The 22,224-nt window shown below is 41.0% G+C and overlaps 1 protein-coding gene across 9 annotated transcripts in view; it reads right to left on the minus strand.

Moving 5' to 3' along the window:
• Positions 1-22,224, minus strand: part of CSNK1A1 (casein kinase 1 alpha 1) — a 51,219-nt gene that overhangs the window by 22,939 nt on the left and 6,056 nt on the right. For all 9 annotated transcript variants that reach the window (XR_003549758.1, XM_006150876.3, XM_006150873.3 and 6 more), the window contains exon 3: positions 5,802-5,928. Coding sequence is in view for 8 of the 9 variants with exons in the window: in XM_006150876.3 (XP_006150938.1) it covers positions 5,802-5,928 (127 nt within the window). In the remaining variant the exon portion in view is untranslated. The remainder of the gene's footprint in view (positions 1-5,801; positions 5,929-22,224) is intronic.

Consider the following 22,224-nt stretch of genomic DNA (forward strand, 5'->3'; position numbering starts at 1 on the left):
GCAGTTGGCGTAATGGCTATGTCGCTGGACTTCCATGTAGTCGACCATGGTTCAAGTCCCAGATCCGGTGGCTTAAACTCACACTGGGCATGTGTGCATGCGTACCCAAGATCCCAAGAGGAGAATGGAGAAGGGATTGTGGCATGGCCATCTCCCCTGGGGGATGATTTCTCGCTTTCTGGTGAGCACATGTGCCCTATAGCAAAAATCTCTCCAAAAAAAAAAGACAGGGTCTTGAGACCAGCAGGTGGCGTAATGGTTATTTTGCTGAACTCCCACATAGTTGACCTTGGTTCAAGTCCCAGAGTCAGAGACTTAAAAATCACATTAGACACATGTTTGTGTGTGCCCAAAATCCTGAGAGGAGAATGGAAAAGGGATTGTGACATGGCCACTCCTCCCCAGGGGGTGATTTCTCCCTTTCTGTCTCTGTCTCTTTGGAGAGTGCACACACTCTGTAGCAAAAGTCTCTCTAGTTAAAAAGATAAGATCTAACCTGATAGGAAGACTCGGTGTTTACAATGTTCCAATTATAAAAGTAATATATACGTTAATAATTCTTTTAACTGTTACAGTAAGTCTTCAGCCCTACATTCCGTGTGGTAACCTGTGTTAAAATTGCCTTATAAAGTCACACAGACCTATTTCCATGCTTTTCTTATAAATACGTAAGAACACGTACACTTGGGAGTGGGGGATATTAACCAATTGACTATAAGTAATTGTTATTTCAAATTGAGAAGCATTCTATTCACATTCTAATCTCTAATCTGCTTAACTAAATATCGGGTTGTCAGAAAAATCATGATGCATTTTTGCACAGGAAAACAAAATTTAAGTTGTAACTTTTCCGATGACCCAATATATGCTAAACATCCCTGGGCATTGGTAGTTACAACACAAATATGTATGTAAGCATGTGTCTTTTATATAAACATGTTTCTTGCATGCTTTTTGGACTATCCACGTTTTACTTTCTTTTTTTGTTTCATAAGATTTTTGCTATAGGGCGTGTGTGCTCACTGGAGAAACAAAGAGACATAAGGCAAGAAATCACCGGGGTGGGAAAGGCCTCACCGCAATCCCTTCTCTATTCTGCTCTCTAAATCTTGGGAATGCACACACATGGGCCTGGTGTGAGTTTCAAGATGCTGGGTCCGGGACTTGAACCATAGTCAACTACATGGGAGTCCAGCGATGCAACCGTTATATCACCTGCTTATCCCCTATCCAATGCTTTTCTCCCCATGTTTATATAACCCTATTCAAAAGTTGATTATTGATCCTATTATTCTAACAAGGTTTTCTTAACCATTAAAAAATTATGCTAATCCCTTAAAAAAGGAAATTATGCTAAATTAAATAGTATATTACTCTAATACTCTATGGTACAGATGTTTTCTCTAGTTATTCACCAAATCACAATATTTTCACTGCTTCTAATTATCTTCCCACTATAAATAATTTTTTTTTTTTGAGAGGTTTTCGCTATACGGCACATGCGCTCTCTCCCTGGGCATTGGTAGTTACAACACAAATATGTATGTAAGCATGTGTCTTTTATATAAACATGTTTCTTGCATGCTTTTTGGACTATCCACGTTTTACTTTCTTTTTTTGTTTCATAAGATTTTTGCTATAGGGCGTGTGTGCTCACTGGAGAAACAAAGAGACATAAGGCAAGAAATCACCGGGGTGGGAAAGGCCTCACCGCAATCCCTTCTCTATTCTGCTCTCTAAATCTTGGGAATGCACACACATGGGCCTGGTGTGAGTTTCAAGATGCTGGGTCCGGGACTTGAACCATAGTCAACTACATGGGAGTCCAGCGATGCAACCGTTATATCACCTGCTTATCCCCTATCCAATGCTTTTCTCCCCATGTTTATATAACCCTATTCAAAAGTTGATTATTGATCCTATTATTCTAACAAGGTTTTCTTAACCATTAAAAAATTATGCTAATCCCTTAAAAAAGGAAATTATGCTAAATTAAATAGTATATTACTCTAATACTCTATGGTACAGATGTTTTCTCTAGTTATTCACCAAATCACAATATTTTCACTGCTTCTAATTATCTTCCCACTATAAATAATTTTTTTTTTTTGAGAGGTTTTCGCTATAGGGCACATGCGCTCTCCAGACAGACAGAGAGAGACAGAGAGACGGAAAGCGAGAAATCACCCCCCAGGGCGGATGGCCACACTGCAATCCCTTCTCCATTCTCCTCTGGGGATCTTGGGCAAGCACGCACATGCGCCGGGCTGAGTTTTAAGCCACCGGGTCCGGGACGTGAACAGCAGCCAACTACGTGGGAGTCCAGTGACAAAGCCATTACGCTAACTGCGGTCCCAAATAATCTTATTAATATAATTAGATATACAGAATTCTCTACTGGTAAGTTTTATTTCTATGGGCTATAAAACTCATACAATTATGGGGAGTTACTATGTTAAAGGGTATATATATTTTGTATTTAGATAGATGTCAAATTGCCTTTTAAATCAAATTATAGAAATTAATATTTCTGGAACCAGCAGTTTGTATAATGGCTATGTCGTTGGACTCCCATGTAGTTGACCGCAGTTCAAGTCCTGGACCTGGTGGCTTAAACTCATGCCAGGTGCGTGTGCGTGCATGCCCAAGATCCCGGGAGGAGAATGGACTATGGCCATCCCCTCCCCCCCCCGGGATGATTTCTCACTTTCGGTCTCTCGGTCTCTCAGGTGAGCACATGAGCCCTATTGCAAAAACCTCCCCTCATCAAAAAGAAGGCAATTAATATTTCCACTACTAGTATATGAGAACATTCTTTTTCTCACTAGCAAAGCAACAGCCAAGTTATTGTTTCTTTCTGCAGATCTGACAGGTAAAAAGTATCACACTTTAAAAAACAAAAACAAAGTACTACACTTCACTCATACTTCCCGAACTCTTAGTTTGGGCCTCTGATTATTTTTACTGGCGATTTGAACTTACTATTCTATGACTATTAACTTATAGTTTTGCCTATTTTCTTTTGGTCTGTGCTTTTCGTTTTTTATAAGTCCTCTTCACAGAATGGTCAGTCTTTTATCTGTTATGTAAAAAGATTCAAAATTTTTTAAAAATGTGTTTTTAACCTGAGAGAGACAGAGAGAGAGAGAGAGAAAGAAAGAAAATAAGTCGCCAGGTTTGGGACTCAAACTGCGGTCAACCATGTGGGAGTCCAGTAGTGCCTTAACAACCATGCCACCTGCCAGCCCTGAAGAAGCCCCCTTTTTTTCTCTTGAGAGAAATTTTTGCTATAGGGCACGTGCACTTGCCAGAGACAGAAATTGAGAAATCACCCCCAGGGAGGATGGCCATACCATAAAACCTTCTCCAATTCCTAATTCTTTTAATTTATAGATTTTTAAAAATTCTACCTCAAGGGACCAGCAGACTGCATAATGGTTACATCACTGCACTCCTGCATGCCTGCATGGTTGATGGTGGTTTTAGTCCTGGACCTGGAGGCTTGAAACTCCGTCAGTTACATGGGCCCAAAATCCCAAGAGAAGAATGGAAGAGAAGGGACTATGGCGTGGCCAACACCCCTGGGGGAGTGAATTCTCAGTTTCTGTCTCTCTGTCTGCCTCTCTGATGAGTACATATGCCCTATTGTAAGGATCTTCCTCTAAAAATAAGTATCTACATCAAATGTTCTATTTATTACCTTTTTCCTTTATGGACATTCAATCTACATTTTAAAAAAGATTATTCATTCATTCATTTATTTATTTATTTTAATTTGGCCAGAGCAAGAGAGAGACAAAGTGAGAAAGCAAGTCACCAAATCCAGGACTGGAACCGCTGCCCGCCATGTGGGAGTGCCCAGCACCTTAACGACATGCCACCTGCTGGTCCCTTCAATTTACATTTAAGATAAACCACTTTCACAGCATTTTTATAAGCACATTTTTTGGGGGGGAGAGGTTTTTGCTATGGGGTGCATTCACTCTCCAGAAAGAGAAAGACAGAAAGTGAGAAATTACTCCCGCCCCAGGGGGGATGACTACACTGCAATCCCTTTTCCTCCATTCTCCTCTTGGGATTTTGGGCACACACACACACCCAGCATGAGTTTAAGCTACTGGGTCTGGAACTTGAACCGCAGTCCACTACATGGGAGTCCAGCAACATAGCCATTACGCCAACTGCTGATTCCTATAAACACATTTTGACAAAGGCCCCAAAGTCTAGTAGTTAAAGGAGTCAGATCTCATATGGCTGACTTCAGTTTGAATCCTGCCCCTGGCAGTTTGAAAAACACTGAGGCCACAGCTATATACATGCCCCAAATCCCAAAAGGCCATAAAATATAAAAAGCATTACAATATGACTCTGATCCACTGGAGGGTGCTTTCTCCCCCAGCCCTATGGCAATCTTTAAAAAAATGGGGTAGGGAGAACAGCAGGTAGTGTGGTGTTTAAGGCATTGGATCCCACAGGGCTGACTCCATGGTTCGAGTCTCAGATCCAGTGGCTTGAAAAACACGCTGGGCCTGGGTGTGGCCATCTCCCCAGGGCATGATTTCTCACTCTCCTCTTCTGTCTCTCTAGTGAGCGTACTCACTCCATACCAAGAAAAACAACAACAAAACACTCTGATAAAATTAACAAATATTAAGCACAACAAAAATGTTTTCTTGATATTTATCTATTATCTTAACATATTATCTTTTCTTTTAAGATTTGCTTCTCATTTCATCTCATGCTCTAGCAGCTCAGTGCTTAAGGGAGCAAGATTCCCACTTGACTAGCTGTGGTCTGAATCCTAACCTCCTAACCCCACTGGCTTGGAAAACATGCCAGTGGGGAGTGTGTGTGTGTGTGTGTGTGTGTGTGTGTCTGTCCCAAATCCTGAAGGGATGGAGAAATGGGGAAGAAGAGACTGAAGTGTGACTATGTCCATCACCCCTGACACTCTTACTCTGGCAATTAACACAGAACCCTGATTCTTAAGATCCAATCCATTGTTTCTTCTTAAAAGCAAAACAAACAAAAATATGCCAGAGGGCATTTGCACTTGCCAGAGAGTCAAAAAGGAAAAGAAGAGAACACTCCTCAGTGGAGGACAGTCATGCCACATCCATTCTCCTCCATTTCTCCATCCTGTTGGGATTTGGGGTGTATACAAACACACAAGCATGGCATGTCTCTTAAGCTGGGTCTGAGACTTGAACCGCACGGCCATGAGGGATCTGGTTCCCTTAAGCACCACGCCATGGGCCAGCTCCCAAGATCCAACTTAATCTTTGGCTATAATACCATTTTATGTAACTTACAGCTCATCCACAAATCTAATTTTTGACATAGCCAAAATTTCCTAGCTCTTGATAAAATACCACCAAAGGCTGAGGATATATTGCTTCAAGAAGCATCTACACGGTCAAAATACTCTTCCTAAATTACCGTATGCCTTGTTTTCTTCAAAAATACAGGTTTTATAAGCATCCCACATACAATACATAATATTCAATTTTCTTAACATTCAATACTAAAACAAATTGAAGAAGCTTGAAACTACAGTCTACAGATAAGTATTAAACCAATATAATTTCAGTTTTTGTCCTATACCTGTTGGACATTTACAAGTCATATTAGAATGGTGTACTTGAAATAAGTACATCCTACTATTTCACCTTTTTAAAATACTTATCCTAAGGTTAAATAGCAACACACACAATTATATTTTATTATATCTCACTACATAATTTAGTAATGTTTGGAATATAGTTAACAGTAATATTCTAAGTTTTCAAAATTTTACCCACCTGGTCAGCTAACATAAGTACAGTTTTCATTGTGAACCTTCTTGAACAGAAATTGAAGAGGTCTTCAAGGCTGGGTCCCAGAAGATCCATGACTAGCACATTGTAGTCTTTTTCTTGCCCATACCACCTAACAAAACAAAGGAGTAATGGAGAAGAGAGGGCCATAAATGAAAAGCTGACTTTCACTTAGTATCATCAAAAATTCTAAATTCTTAAATCCAAATTTTCCTTCTCTGGTTAGGTTTTATTTAAAGCAAGTTACCCTCTATTTAGAAAATAAAGCCATTAATTACACTGCCCAGCATAAAGTATAAAGTAAGAGTAATATGATTTTTGGGCCAGCAGGTGGCATGGTGGTTAAGGCACTAGATTCCATGGCTGCACAGTTGAGTCCCCAAAATTCCAAGAGGAGAATGGAGAAGGGGTTATGGCACAGCCATTTCTCCTGTGGGGGTAGGGTATGATTTTCAATTTCCTTCTCACTGTCTCTGACTTTGATGGGGGCATGTGCCTTATGGCAAAAACCTAAGAGAGTAATGAAACATTTTCTGTTAAATGATCCCATTCTCCTTCAGAGATAGGTCATGTGGGGCAGTCTTGACACTCCTCTTATTAAAGCAGATGAATTCTGTACCCATCTGCCACTGATTCTTCTGACCTTGAGCAACTTCCTTAATTTCACGTGGACTTACTTCCCCACTGAAGAAATGAAGGCCCTATCAGTCTTTTGAAATGTTTCAAGAAGCAAAAATCCCTTTTATAAATCCTGTCCCACTGTCTACCAAAATACATTTGATCAATTACTTATCCTGACCCAAAAAGTAATCATATCTTTGCTTGGTTCCAGATTATAGAAATAACTAGTATTAACATAAGGGAATGACATGTATTGCCTTATGATTGGCAATTTAATTATTTAAATTCCTTCTGGGGGGTGCTTTGTCACTTTCCCTCTGGCAAGCACGTGTACCTAAAGCCAAAGTTAAAAAAGAATTTTTTTAAATCTAAATCTTACTTAGAATACCAAAATTTACCACATTTAGAATATTTATGTTTTTAACAGTATTCAAAAGGAGAGAAATGGCTTAAAACAAACAAACAAAAAACGGCCAGAGGGCATGTGTGCTTGCCAGAGAGAGAAAGCACTCCCATAGAAGAAGGTCACATGAAATATATTGTCCATTTCTCCTTCCTTTCAGGATGGGTATTTTTGAAGCTACTGGGTCCAGAACATGAATCCCTTGGTTGGCCATGACGGATTCAGGCACCCAGAAAAGGCTTTTTAAAAAACTAAAATCTGTATCAAAATTAGTAACAAATATCAAGTTAGTGGGAATCTGTGTAGTGCCATTAGTGTACTTTTTCTCTAAAATGCTATTTTGCTGACATAGGACAATAATTTAATAAAACTAAGAACATAATTAAGAGTATGAGGATTTACTATTTTAAGCACTGTATTTTTCTAGAAAATGCAAAGTTAACTACATAAATATACTATTCAGACATCTCTTCTTTAAGAAAGAAGTCTATTTTAACCTGTGTTCCTATATAGCCACTAACATATCCCTTGTGGACAGCTACCAAAATTGCAGGAATTTCAAGCATGGTACATGAGAATGGACAGGAGGTAATTAGCCTCAGGCACACGTCACTCAGGTAACTTGGCTGCTGTGTCTGGGTGACTGTCCTCCTTCTGGCCCCGTAAAGACATCTTTGCTTATTAAAAAAAGGGGGAGGTGGGCAGCTAGAGGTATGGTGTTTAAGGCAGCTGGATCCCACATGGCCAACTGTAAGGTCTGAGTCTGAGACTTGGTGGCTTAAAAAACATGCCCAAAATCCTAAAGGGAGGGGGGAATGAAGAAATTGTAGCATGAATAACTCCCATACAATCATGTCTCAGCTCTACATAGGCAGGTTTGCAACTGATAGTTCAGACGTAAGATAAACACACAAATTTACAACCTTAGGGTTATAAATTTAGGTTTGTCCAAATACAAACCTAAAATAAAAAGTAAAAAGGCACTTTTTGGGTCATTGAGAAAATCATAACATATTTTTGCACAGAAAAACACACAAAAAAGATCATGACTGTCCCAATGACCTAATACTATAAGGTCCCAGCACACCCTAGAGGAGGTGAAGAGTGAGAAATCATCCCGGGGGGGAGGGGGGTGACCACACTGCAATCCTTGCTCCATTCTCCTCTGGGAATTTTGGGGCATGCATGCACATTCGCCTGGGCTTGACATTCAAGTCATGGGTCTGGGACTCAAACCACGCAGTTGGCCATGGGGACCCCAGTTGCCTTAACCTCTAGGTCACTTGCTGGCCCAAAAGGTACAATTTTTAATTATTATTAAAAAAAAAAAAAAAAGTCAGAAGACACGTGCATGTGTAGGGTGGAGGGGAGGGGGCTGTGGATGGGAAAAGCACCCTTTGGGAAATAGCCGCCCTGTAATCCTCTCTAAAATTCTAAATTTCTCCCTCCTTTCAAGATTTTTTTTTTTTTTCATTTTTAGAGATTTTTTGCTATCAGGCATGTGCACTTGCTGGAAAGAGACAGAAAGCGAGAAATTATCCCCCTCCCCCGGGGGAGGGAAATGGCCACGCCGCAACCCCTTCTCCTCCCAGGATCTTGGGCACGTATGCACACGTGCCTGGTGTGAGTTTAAGCCACCAGGTCCAGGACTTGAACCACAGTCTTCTAACGTGGTAGTCCAGCAACATAACCATTAGGCCATCTGCTGCTCCCTCGTCCCCACAGCGAGTTTTTCAAGGCATCAGATCCAGAACTCAAACCATGTAGTCAGTCATGTGGAATCCAACTGCCTTAAAAACCAGGGCACAAGATGGCTCTCTAATTTTTTTTTTTTGAGACAGAAAGCAAGAAATCACCCACTAAGGGGACCAGCAGTTAGTGTATGGCTATGTGGCTGGACTCCCATAGTCGACCGTTGTTTGAGTCCCGGACCCAGTGGCTTAAACTCACACCAGGCATGTATGCATGCTTGCCCAAGATCCCGAGAATGGAGAAGGGATTGCGGCATGGCCACCCACCCTGGGGGTGGGGTGGGGAATCTCTTGCTTTCTGTCTCTGTCTTTCTGGTGAGCGCACATGCCCTCCCTATAGAAAACAAAACAAAACAAAACAAAAGAAGTCATCCACCAGAGAGGATGGCCACACCGCAACCCCTTCTCCTCTAATCTCTTGGGATTTGGGAACACATGCACATGTATCTGGCATGAGTTTTAAGCACTGGGTCTGGGACTCGAACCACGGTTGACTACCTGGAAGTCCAGTGAGGTAACCATTATGCCATCTGCTGGTCCCCCAAATTTTAAATTCTTATCTTCATGCAAGTAAAGTTATTTCATAGAATGATATATGTGTGTACACACACACATACACACGTAACATATTTTTCTCACCCTAACCCATAAATTTTTTTTTTAAATAGAAATTATGTGGGGGTCAGAAGGTGGCAACTGGACTCCTACATGGTTGACTGCAGTTTGAATCCCCAGATCCAGTGACTTGAAAAATCATACCAGGCACGTACCCAAAATCCTAGGAGGAAAATGTAGAAGGTATTGCAGTGTGGCCATCTCGCCTAGGGAGTGATTTCTCACTTTCCCTCTCTGTCTCTCTCTGAAGAGTGCACATGCCCCCTTTGGCAAAAACCCTACCCCAAAAATGAGGGGGGGGAGGGAGGAGAAATCATCTGTAAAGTAAGACTCAAAACAGAAGACTGCCTTAATAATGAAAAGGTGAGAAGGACAGTAAGATGAATTCAGAAGCACACTTTCAAAAACATTAATTTCTTTCAGGGGTAGGGAGAAAGTAAATCCAACAGGATTATCATACTACAATCTACCCCCAGTTCCTAGTCAAGATCACAAGCATGTGCTGGTCTACACAGGGAAGTCGTGGGAGGAGCACCTGGGACCCTTCCATGTAGGTCAAGTTGCATTCCCACTGCACTACTATCCAGCCTGCACAACACACTTCTAAAAATTCCGCGCCTGCAGGTGGCGTGGTAGTTAAAGCGCTAGACTCTCATGGGGTCAACTATGGCTCAAGTTACAGACCTGGTGGGTTGAAACACACCAGGAAGGTGTACATGCGTGCCCAAAATCTTGAGAAGAGAATGAAGAAGGCAAGATTGTGGCCTGACCATCCCCTATTGTGGCTGATTTCTTATTTCTGACTCTCTTTTTGTGTCTCTGGTGAGCAGATATACCCCATAGCAAAAATCTCTTCTCTCAAAGAAAAAAATAAATAAAAATAAAAATCCCAAAAGTCATTGGGTACTTTTCTCCTTGTTTAAGTTATGAACATAAACATATTGACTAGTCTAAATGTCAAAAGGATAAATTAAATATTCCATTAAAAAGTCAAAATATAAACATCTCTATAGAAATGTTTTTTTCTGTGGAGTGACCATGGAACTACAAAATAACTAGGGTCTTTCTGCTCTATAGAGCTTGGGACTGTAACTCCTTAAATCTAAGGGACAAGTATTGCTATCTCTACTATGATTTCCCCTCCACTTCAAGGAATAGATAGCTTATTTCTCTGTAACATCTCACACCCTCCAGCTACACTTTCCATCTGTACTACTCATCCAAACTGTATGACACTCAGATCAGGAACCAGAAATGGACATCTGTTTATTCCAATTCCACCCTTTCTTAGATTTTCCTTTCACCTCCATGTTTTGCACTTCTAAGAGCTTCTATATTTTCAAGCTCAACTTCTTAAAACTCAGGTGCCAAAAAAATCTTCCTCACGTAGCCTCTCTCCTGTATTGGTCTCTCATTTCACAGAATTCCCACAACCACTGAGTACAAGCTGTTTTGCTTGTACTCACTGACGTAACCCCTTGACAATACAATATTCACACACTTACTTTGGTGTTTCTGTTTTCACACCTGGTAGGATAGACAGGAGTTTACTGTTTTGTTTTAAATAATCTTTACAGAATTGGGAGTAATGAACAACCACTAACTAACCTGATTCTCCGAGGTTGTTTACATTTGTACAAAATCTGAAACTATCGGAACCAGCAGTTGGCATAATGACTATGTTGCTGGACCCCCATGTAGTCGTACGAGGTTCAAGTCCCAGACCCAGTGGCTTAAACTCACACTGGGCGCATGTGCGTGCGTGCCCAAGATCCCAAGAGGAGAATGGAGGAGAAGGGATTGTGGCATGGCCATCCCCCTGGGGGGTGATCTCTCGCTTTCTCTCTGTCTTTCTGGTGAGCGCACATGCCCTATAGCAAAAATCTCTCAAAAAAAGAAATAAAAAGATAAAAAATCCGAAACTATTGACATAAAATTCCACTTCTATTCTCTACTTTCTAGGTGTCATCAAGCTAGAAACTCATTAGATATACATATATTTTAAGTTTGTTTATTCCATGAGAGAGAGAGAGGGATGGGGAGACAGAGATACAGCAACCTCAGCAGGGTTCTGATGCCATGATCCACCCCAGTCATGGTCATATATATGCCCCATGGACTCCGGAAGGTCTCTGGATGCAAATCAGCAATCTTCCCATGTGGCTCTGTGCACTTTGCCACTGTCCTCCAGCTCCCTGTAGACACTTTTTTAAAATACAAAATGTATTGCTACCAAGTGCACCATGCTGAAGTGATAGGTATACTGGAGGTACTCAGAGATTGAGGTTAAAAACAAAAAGGAAATCCAGTTTGATTTGGACCTTATTCTTCCTAACAGTTTCAAAACATCCCACAGAATCAAGTAATGTAATGGACGAAAATAATAAAACAAAACAGAATATTCAGGGGTCTCATTGCCCATTTATTTGTTTAAATCAACACCTTTAGACTTCAGTCCTATTGAAAATAAACTAAACAATAAGTTCACAAAACCATCATTACTCAGAGGCTTAAAAATATCTGGGCCCGGCAGACGGCGTAGTGGTTACGCTGCTGGATTCCCACATGGCTGACCGTGGCTTGAAAATCACGCCTGGCGCATGTATGTGTGTTCTCAAGATACCGGGAGAAGAGAGAAGGGAGTGCACAGTGGCCATCACCCCTAGGGGGTGATTTCTCACTTTCCCTCTCTCTCTCCAGGGAGCGCATGTGCCCTAAGGCAAAAACTTTTTAAGGAAAAAAAAAATTTTTTTTTGAAAGTTCCCTACCTTCACTAACTCATCCAGTGTTGCACTCTGATTAGGAACCAGAAATGATCTTCTGCTTATTCAAATTCCACTTTTTCTTAGTTTTACTTTCTTTTATAGAAAAATAATGATTTAATTTAAAAAATTTATTACTGCTGGGACCAGCAGATGGCATAATGGCTATGTCGCTGAATTCCCATGTAGTCGACAGTGGTTCAAGTCCTGGACCTGGTGGCTTCAACTCACGCCAGATACGTGTGTGTGCGTGCCCAAGATCCTGAGAGGAAAGGGAACCGCCAGCTGGCATAATGGCTACATCGCTGGACTCCCATGTAGTCCACCACGCTTCGAGTCATGGATCCGGTGGGTTAAACTCATGCCAGGTGCGTGTACGTGCAAACCCAAGATCCGAAGAGGAGAACAGAAGAGAAGGAACTGCAGTGTGGCCATCCCGATACCCAGGGGGGGTAATTTCTCACTTTCCCTCTCGCTGTCTCTCTGTCCCCCTCCCATTAGCACAGGTGCCTTATAGCAAAAATCTTAAAAAAAGAAAAGAAAAAAGAGCCAAATAATGGCAACTCAGTCTGTCTAAACAGGTATTGCAGAAAAATGGTCTGTAGCCAGTCAGATCCTAAAGGATGAATACAATTTTAATAGGGAAGGTAAAAAGGGGCATGCTAGGCAGGGGCAAGAACAAATCATTTTGGACCACGGACTTCCATAGAGGAAGAATCAATTTCAAGGTATGTTACAGACGGTGGAGAACAAAGCTAAAGAGCCTTATGTTCTGTGAATAATTGGAAGAACTATTAGCAGACTCTGTGGCTGGACCATAACACAATGAAAACCTATAGTATTAGCCTGGGCAACAGTATCCAATACTAAAATGAGGGAGTGGAAGAAGCCGTGATATGATACAGGATCAATTAGGAAGTATTATACTGCAGCCAGAAATTTCAAGTTAGTTTCTTTTTTCTAAGAAGTCTCTCTATGAAAATGGAATGTCAGAAAGGAATTAAAGTGACCAAAATGAAAGTGTTGTTTAGAGACATACAGACTTCCAAGGACAACAAATCAGCAGAATTATAACGTACAATTCAGATTAAAGTACTCAAATATGTGTGGTTTCCATCACTGTTAACTAGGAAGAAATAACAGCAAAATCAAATCGTTCAATACAGATCCTCCCCTTCAGATTATGAGTTTGAAAAGAGCAGCCATTTGGGTTTGTTCACGACCCTCTGTTCTCAGCATCCAATGCCATATATTGATATATTCACAGGAAAGGCTCAAAAAAAAAATTATCTGCAAAAGAATGAAAAGCTAGATTAGAGGCTGTAACAGGCTATGGAGTGCTTAGTTCGGCAGAGGAGGAAAACAAAATAAGGAATGCAAAAACATCCCCTGTGCTTAATTTTAAGTCATGAGGAAGTACCTGCCCCATCTCTGGTTCAGATAAACCAAAAACATAAAAGTTGAAAAGTGGTAATTTTACAAAGGTATCATTTCCTATGCTACTTATTTTTTCATCTTGTCAGTCTTCACTGTGAACAGCTAACAAGTACACTGAATCAGTGTTACAACATATCCAGTTTTTGTAGAACCTATATAATTTCAATGCTGTCTCTCAGACTCTTGTCAATCTACCACTATCCACTTTTAGTTTCCATTTTATGGAGGTAGAAAAAAAGGACTCTGCAAACGAGCAGATGGCACGATGGTTATGTCGCTGGACTCTCATGTAGTTGACCGCAGTTTGAGTCCTGCACCCAGTGGCTTAAAAGTCATGCCAGGCACATGTGCCTATGTGCCCAAAATCCCAAGAGGAGAATGGCAGAAAAGGGCCTGCAGCATGGCCATTCTCCTTTGGGGGTGGTGGTGGTGGTGATTTCTCGCTTTCGGTCTCTCTGGTGACATGCTGTATAGCAAAAATCTCTCAAAACAAAAACAAAAACAAAACAAAACAAAAAACAAAGATAACAAGGACTCTGGTCTAGTATAATCTTGCCAAACTCTCTGAACTAGCACAAATTCCCCCTTTAGGATGCATTGCTAATAATTCCACCTACTCTGCTCTCTTTTCTCTGAATTCCTTTTAATATTCCAATTCATGAACAATTGTGTGTGCCATTCTTAACAATTTAATTCTGCCATTTGAAACAGAGATATACAGGACCAGCAGGTGGCATGGTGGCTAAGGGTGCTAGGCTCCCACATGGCCGAATGTGGTTGGAGTCCCGGACCTGGCGGATTGCTTTCTCACTCTCTTACAGCAGCACTTATGAAATAAAATTGAGTTTAAAGAAAACATACTTTATTTTAGAATATAAGCAACTAAAATCATAAATACAAATTAAATTAGGCTGATTTCTCCAAACTGACAACTCAGTCATCTCATGTCATGATTAAAACATGAGATGACTGAGAAGTTTTAGATACGCATGGCTATCAGAACAATAATTCTGATACTGGAATTAAAAAATTGCATATACAAAAAAATAAATGAATGAATAAATAAAATAAATAATTATTTTTTAAAAATGTACGTTAGGGACCCGCAAGTGGCATGGTGGTTAAGGTGCTGGACATTCCCACATGGCAGACCAGGGTTTGAATCCTGAATCTGGTGGGTTGCATTCTCACTTCCTCTCTCTCACTGTCTCTCTTTGGTCAAATTTTAAAAAAAAGAATGAATAAATAAAATTTGCATATAGATTAATTTACTCTTTGGAACCATTGAACCCTTCCTAGAACTGTTTGACCTTTTTAAACTGATTTCCTCCCTACTTCTCCTTTATAATCTCTCAGCTCTGCTAGGAAGGGTATTAACAAGCATGGAAATAATTTGAAGTCGGACATGATTAGGAACGGAAAGAAAATAAATATTGAATAAACCAATCTAACATCAAATGTATTTAGTCACAATGACCAAGAATTTGTCAAAAAAGATGTACGTGTGTTTGGGGTAGAGGGAGTAACTAGTTGTACACCAAGACTTATCTTTTTGGTGCTATAAATCCCAAGGGCTTTGGTAGTCTAATGTAACCTACACATCCCTTCTCTGAGTAATTATTTTTTGAAATACCAGAATGTATACACAAACACACACACACACACACACACACACACGAGAGAAAGAGAGCATGCCATACCCTCCAATGAGGCCTGTCATGTGGCAATCCTTTTTCCTTCTTTTCTCTATCCTGTCAAGATCCTGGGCAAGCCTACACATTCTTGGTGTGTTTTTTCAAGCTGTTGGGGCCAGGATTTGAACCCCGGTAGCCATGTGGAATACAGCTCCTTCTGCACAACATCTAATCAATCATAAGACTATTGGGCATTCCCTCAGAATGACACTTTAAGTGCACAAAATAAAATATGTTGCATTACAGAAGCAGCAGATAGTACTGAGATTAAGGGGGCTAGGGACCAGCAGCTGGTATAATGGCTATGTCACTGGACTCCCATGTGGTCAACTGCAGTTCAAGTCATGGAACCGGTGGCTTAAACTCACACTGGGCATGTGTGCGTGCGTGCCCAAGATCCCAAGAGGATAATGGAAGAGAAAGGATTGTGGTGTGGCCATCCCCCCACTCCACCCCCATCTCTGACTGTCTTTCTGGCAAGTGCACAAGCCCTATAGCAAAAACCTCTTGAGAAAAAAAAAAGAGATTAAGGGGGCTGGATACCACATGGTTGACTATGCAGTTTAAGTCCCAAACAGGACAGACTGAATAACATACTAACACATGTGTGCACATGCCCAAAGTCCCAAGAGGAGAATGGAGAGGCAACTGTACAAGGCTATCCCCCAGAGGATGATTTCTCACTCCCTTCTCTCTCTGAGGAGCACATGTGCGCTACAGCAAAAACAAAAACAAAATACACAGCTTTATAAAGGAACTCAATTACACTGATATTCAGCTACCACAAAATTACTTCAAAAAATCAATATGGAATATAGCAAACTATTATGGCTCTCCTTAATTTTATATAGAGGAAGGTATAATTAATAATGTAATTTTGTAGTAGTGAATATAAATCATTTTGAGATACCTACAATGTGATATGAAAATATCTGTGATTTCTATTGGTGACAGTCATAGGCTGCTAAAACTAATGTGGTTTCTTGCCACACTTATAGTAAAACAAGAAACAACACTAGACTTTAGAGGTTCACGAAAATTAAGAACCCTTTCCTTAAACCAACTTGAGGTAAACAGATCACAGAATACAATTTAAAATTTTGAAATTATGTGTATTTTACTCTACTAATTCTGTGCTCACAGTATCATCCAAGTTATTAATTTTGATTTCTTTTGTGCGAAAGAGATGGGGAATGTTGTGTTGTCTTGACAGGATCACCAACTCTTGCTCCTCCCAGCTAGTCAGCATCATGGTCACAGGAGACTGACATGTTCAGGTCAACTGGGGATCCAAACCTAGCTTCCCACGGAGCTCTAGTTCCTTGAAGTGATGTACTACCACCTGTGCCATGTGCAGGGCCCCTAAGACCACTGAATTATGGTATACGTTTTCAAATTTCTCTTTGTTCTTTTGCCCTTTGCCTTCAAGCATGCAGAAATGTTCCTTAATTCTGAAAATTATAAAAACACAAACCAAAGAACTTTGATAACTATCACTACCCAGCAGCAAAACTACTACTAAAAATTAACACACACACAAACTTCCCCCTTTCATTCATGATAACATGTACATGCACACACTGGAAGTGGGAGGAGAATGAAGAGAGAAAATGGAAGAGAAGCACTCTCCACATGTCGCAATCCTCTCCCCCAGTCTGTTAGATCTTGGGCATTCATGTGTGCCCAGTGTTTTAGGCTAACCCAGCTGGGGACTCCAACTGTGGTCACCATGTGGGATCCAGCTTCTCTTGAGCAGCACACTATTTCTGTGCTATGGAGCCAGCCCACCAAGGCTACTATTCATTTATATCCATTCACTATTTATAGCAGCTAATAAGACAAAACCAAATAATCCCTTTTTTCGTGGCTTTCACTTTGTGAGATAAACAACATATGTGATGAATGAGAAGGAGGTATGAGGGGGTATAAATCAGGGGGATCTAGTGTATTTCTTATAGGGAGGCTTTTTTTTTTGGGGGGGAGAGGTTTTTGCTATAGGCCACGTGAGCTTGCCAAAAAAAGAGAGACAGAGAGACAGAAAGTAAGAAATCACCCCCCAGGGGGGATGGCCACGCCACAATCCCTTCTCCTCCATTTTCGTCTTGGGATCTTGGGCAGGCATGCACACGCACCCAGCATGAGTTTAAGCCACCGGGTCTGGGACTCGAACTGTGGTCAGCTACATGGGCGTTCAGCGACATAGCCATTATGCTAACTGCTGGTCCTGGGAGGCATTTTCTCAAAGATAAGTAGAAGAGTTGGGAGTAGTTAAGGTAGCAGACTCGCACCCACATGGCTGACTACGGTTCAAGTTCTGGACCTGGCGGCTTACTTTCTCACTTTCCTTCTCTCTCTCTGGTAAGTACATGTGCCCTGTAGCAAATTAAAAAGGTAATAATGATAAATAAAATAATTCTTAAAAAGTTTATAAAAAAAAAAAAAAAAAAAAAAAAAAAAAGACAGGCAGAAGAAAGCCAGGTGAGGTTAAGGATATATGGAAGTTTGGTGCTCACAAGAAACAAAGTAGCCAGTATAGGTGGGTATACAGTATGTACAAGATTACCTTACTTTCTTCTCCAGTCATCTGCTGAAAACCAAGCCAAAGATCTTAATATAATCCTATCTACCTATCAAAAGAGCTTGTAGTAATAACGCGATAGTTTATACAAAAGCATTTGGAAATTATAAAGGATTACACAATAAGGGATTATTACTTTTACCATGATTACGAAATGCCAACAAACACGAAACAGCATTTCCCACAGCAGCCATGGTACTCTCAGCAAAACTGACGACCTACCATAGACAGTTCAGTACAATGGGGTATAAAACACAAGCAATTTCTCAGCGTGGTCCACTGGTCTTTAACAGAAGTTACTTGGAGTACTCATTAAAAATAGACTCGAGCCCCACACTATAATGGAGGTAATGTGGTGAAACCTACACTTTAACAAGCTCTGTAGGTGACTATTATACATGACAGAGGCTTGAGAAATGCTGACCTAGCAGGATTTACAGGTATGTCTACAACAAGCTTTAAAGGGGACCTACTGACCTGGCCAATCAAGGCAATCTCTAAATGTTTCAGGGTACTGAGTACTGTTTGAGGCTCACACTTGGTATACTGGGCCCTTGATGCTAAGGAAACATTCATCCTCACACAGTTTGAGGTTTAAGACAAATTCTTTTTTTTCAGCTGTCCTGAGGGTCCGTGTGCTTGTCAGAGACAGTGGTAGAGAGGGAGTGAAAGAAAGCAACCGTTGATGGGATGTGGTCACACCACAATTCCTTCTCCTCCACGTGTGAATAGACAAATCAAAACAAAACAACTCAACCTGAATAAATACTGAAGACCATAATAAAGAAATGGAAAAAGGAAAGAATGGTATTCAATTGATTTATGAAGTCCAGCCTACTTGGTAGATTCTCATTACTTCAACTGTTACCAAGGACAATGTATCAAGACACTTCTAACCTAACTAAGACTTGAAAAATTTAGAATTTAAAACAACTCTTCCGGCCAGCAGATGGTGTGGTGGTTAAGGCACTGGAATTCCACATGGTCAATCATGATTCGAGTCCCAGACCTGGCAGCTTGTTCTCTCTCTCTCATGCGTACATGTGCCCTATAGCAAATTAAAATAATAACAATAAATACAATTAAATACACAATTCTTTATTTTTTGGTAGAGATTTTTGCTGTAGGGCACCCAGGCTTGCTGGAGACACAGAGACAGACAGACAGAAAGCAAGAAATCACCCCCCGGCCCCCGGGGTGGGATGGCCACACCGCAATCCCTCTTCCACTCTCCTCTTGGGATTTTGGGCACACACGCACATGGGCAGGGCGTGTTTTAAGCCGCCCAGTCTGGGACTAGAATCACGGTCAACTATCTGGGAGTCCAGCAATGTAACCATTATGACGTATGCTAGTCCTAAAGATGTTTATAAAGGCTTTTTTTTTTTTTTTTAAAGAATTATGTATTTGGGGAATTTCTTGCTTTCTGTCTCTCTGGGAAGTGCACATGTCCTATAGTAAAATATCGAAAACAAACAAACAAACAAACAAAACCTTCAATTTAATGGTAATATTTTCCAAGAAAGAATGTTTAAATCAGATTTCATACTCCCCTTTCCACAAAAGCCACCACAAGGACAGAATGGTTGGCAGTACAGGGAAATGTAACGAATAATTACTTAGAGCAGCTTCCAGATAAACTGAAATACAGGACAACCTCAATTTGAGAAGATTCATTTACAAACCTCTCCACTGTGCACTTGATGATGGCAGAAACGAAACATGACTTATATACTATGTATGCTTCAATGACAGTCACTATCTACTCTCCTTAAAAAAAAAACAAAAACAAAACAGGGGCCAGCAGGTGGTGCAATGATTAAGAGTGCTGGACTCCCACATGGCTGACCGTAGTTCGAGTCTTTAACCTGGTGGCTTCCTTTCTCACTTTCCCTCTCTCTTTCTCGCTCTGTCCCTCTCTGGTCAAAATTAAAATAAATAAAACTTAAATAATTCTTTAAAAAAAAAAAAAAAAGATGCTGTAAAAAGCAATTACCTGATCTGGTGGCTTCCTTTCTCACTTTCCCTCTCTCTTTCTCGCTCTGTCCCTCTCTGGTCAAAATTAAAATAAATAAAACTTAAATAATTCTTTAAAAAAAAAAAATGCTGTAAAAAGCAGTTACCTGATGTTGCTGAACTGTAACTAAAATAAATTCCAAAAGGCCAACATCACTGATCCTAACAGGTACTTAAGCAGACCAACATCCAAAATAGTAAGACTTTACTGTGAAGTTAATGAACACTAGCTTTGATGATATAGTGTATTTAACCAGGATTCAAAGCTAAATTAATTAGTACAGCCATATTTATTTCCATTTGTAAACTGGCAGCCAGCTTGTGAATTCTGCCGAATAATTCAAGAAATAGACGCCACTACAGTGGTACATGCAGGAGGGCACCCCTACTAGGAGGAAGCCACTGCAGTGGCTGAGGCCACACGAGAGGCCTGGGGTTCAGTTTCTGGCCCAACATGCTGAGAGTAATGGGTGTGTGCAAGAAACTCTGTCAAAACTAACTCTCCACCACACTCAAAAAAGGAAAGACGAGGGAACCAGCAGTTAGCGTAATGGCTATGTCGCTGGACACCCACGTAGTCGACCGCGGTTCGTGTCCCGGACCCGGTGGCTTAAAACTCACGCCGGGCGCGTGTGCGTGCATACCCAAGATCCCGAGAGGAGAATGGAGAAGGGATTGCGGCGTGACCATCCCCCCTGGGGGGTAATTTCTCGCTTTCTGTCTCTATGTCTCTCTCTGTCTGTCTGGCGAGCGCACGCGCCCTACAGTGAAAATCTCTCCAAAAAAAAAAAAAAAAAGGAAAGACGAGAGGGGCCAGTTGATGGGGTAGTGGTTAAAGCTGCTGAATCCCATACGGCCAATTGCACAGTCTTAATTCCTGAAACCTGTGGCATGAAAAACATGCCAGGCGTGGGTAATACATGCCTAAAATCCTGAGAGTAAAAAGATTTGTGAAGTGACCAGCCCCTATGGGGGGTGGGGGGGATGATTTCTCTCCTTCTGTGTATCTTCCTGGCAAGTGCCTGTACCTATAGCATTACTCCTCCACCCGAAAAAGGAAAAAAAATAAAGAAGAGGAATTACGTGTTGTCATTCTGGGGATGGGGTGTCTCACTAATACTCTCTTTCTGTCTCTCTGGTGAGTGCACCTGCCCAATGGCAAAAACAAAGAAACCCCACAGCTGAGAAACTGACATGTACATGAATGAGGTGTTTCCAAAATTCAGCAAATATGTGCAGCAGCCATAATTTTCTGCAGTTTCATAAAGAAAGGAAATGGTGAGGCCGGCAGATGGCATGGTGATTGAAGGTGCTGGATTCCCACATGGCTGACCACGGTTTGAGTCCAGACCCAGCAGCTTGCTTTATCCCCTTCCCTTTCTCTCTCTCTCCCTAGCCAAATTAAATAATAATAATAAATGGAATTAAATAAATAAATAATTCTTTTAAAAAAAGAAATGGCATAAATACAATGAAAGCAGAATTTCATTACTTTGTGCCTGCCCCTCCCCTTTGCAGAGATTTTTGCTATAGGGTGCATGCACTCACCAGGGAGACAGAGAAAGATGAAGAGAAAATGAGAAATCACCCCTCTAAGGGGGAATGGCCATGCCACAATTCCTCCTCCTCCATTCTCCTCTCAGGATTTTGGGCACGCATGCTCACGTGCCTTCCATGAATTTCAAGCCTCTGTGTCAGGAACTGTGGTCAGTCATGTGCGAGTCCAGCACCTTAACCACATGCTACCTGCTGGCCCCAGAACTTTGTCCCTTCTTTATCTCTAACCCAATACTTTAGAACACATTCTTGTAGGAATGAATATAAAACGTGAAACACGTAAAGAGGAAAACTGGCCTTGGATACTTTTCAGAAATCAGACTATTTGATTTTATGGATCACAGTACACATCTGATACCATACTGCCTGATACAGGATTTTCTGGATTAACCTAATTCACAGGAGGAGGTATGTAAAAATTAAAACTCCAGTCTAATCGAGTTGACTAGGAAAAAAATGGGAATTTGTGAGGATGGGCCGGGAGACAGTAATTATTGGTTCAACCTAATATTCATCCCTGAAATACAGTATAAGTACACTAGTTCCTGAACTTCATTACATATCAGAATCACCCAATTTTAAACTCATGCTACTTAATTTCATACTCCAAACCTGCATCAGAATACCTGAGGTCAAGAGTCAGCTGTCTTTTTTCTTTTTAAATAAAGATCTCCATGTTATCCAAACATGCATAAAATTTGGGAACTACTGAGATAGCTGAAAAGGGCAGTTCGATCTGTTCAAAGAACCCATTAGATGTATAAATTAACCATTCTGATTCACATACTTTATACCAAATCCCAGGCCTAGCTCCACGGCCTAGTGGTTGAGGGAGCCAGATCCCACCTGATTGGCCATGGTTTCAATTCCCATACCAGTGGCTTGAAATGCATGCATGCCCCCAATCTCATCAGGATGGAGAGATTCAGGAAAAGGGATTGCAGCATGACCACACCCCACTGAAGAGGTGCTCT

Source organism: Tupaia chinensis, unplaced genomic scaffold (assembly GCF_000334495.1).
Source record: "Tupaia chinensis unplaced genomic scaffold, TupChi_1.0 Scaffold000303_1, whole genome shotgun sequence".
Taxonomy (NCBI): Eukaryota; Metazoa; Chordata; class Mammalia; order Scandentia; family Tupaiidae; genus Tupaia; species Tupaia belangeri.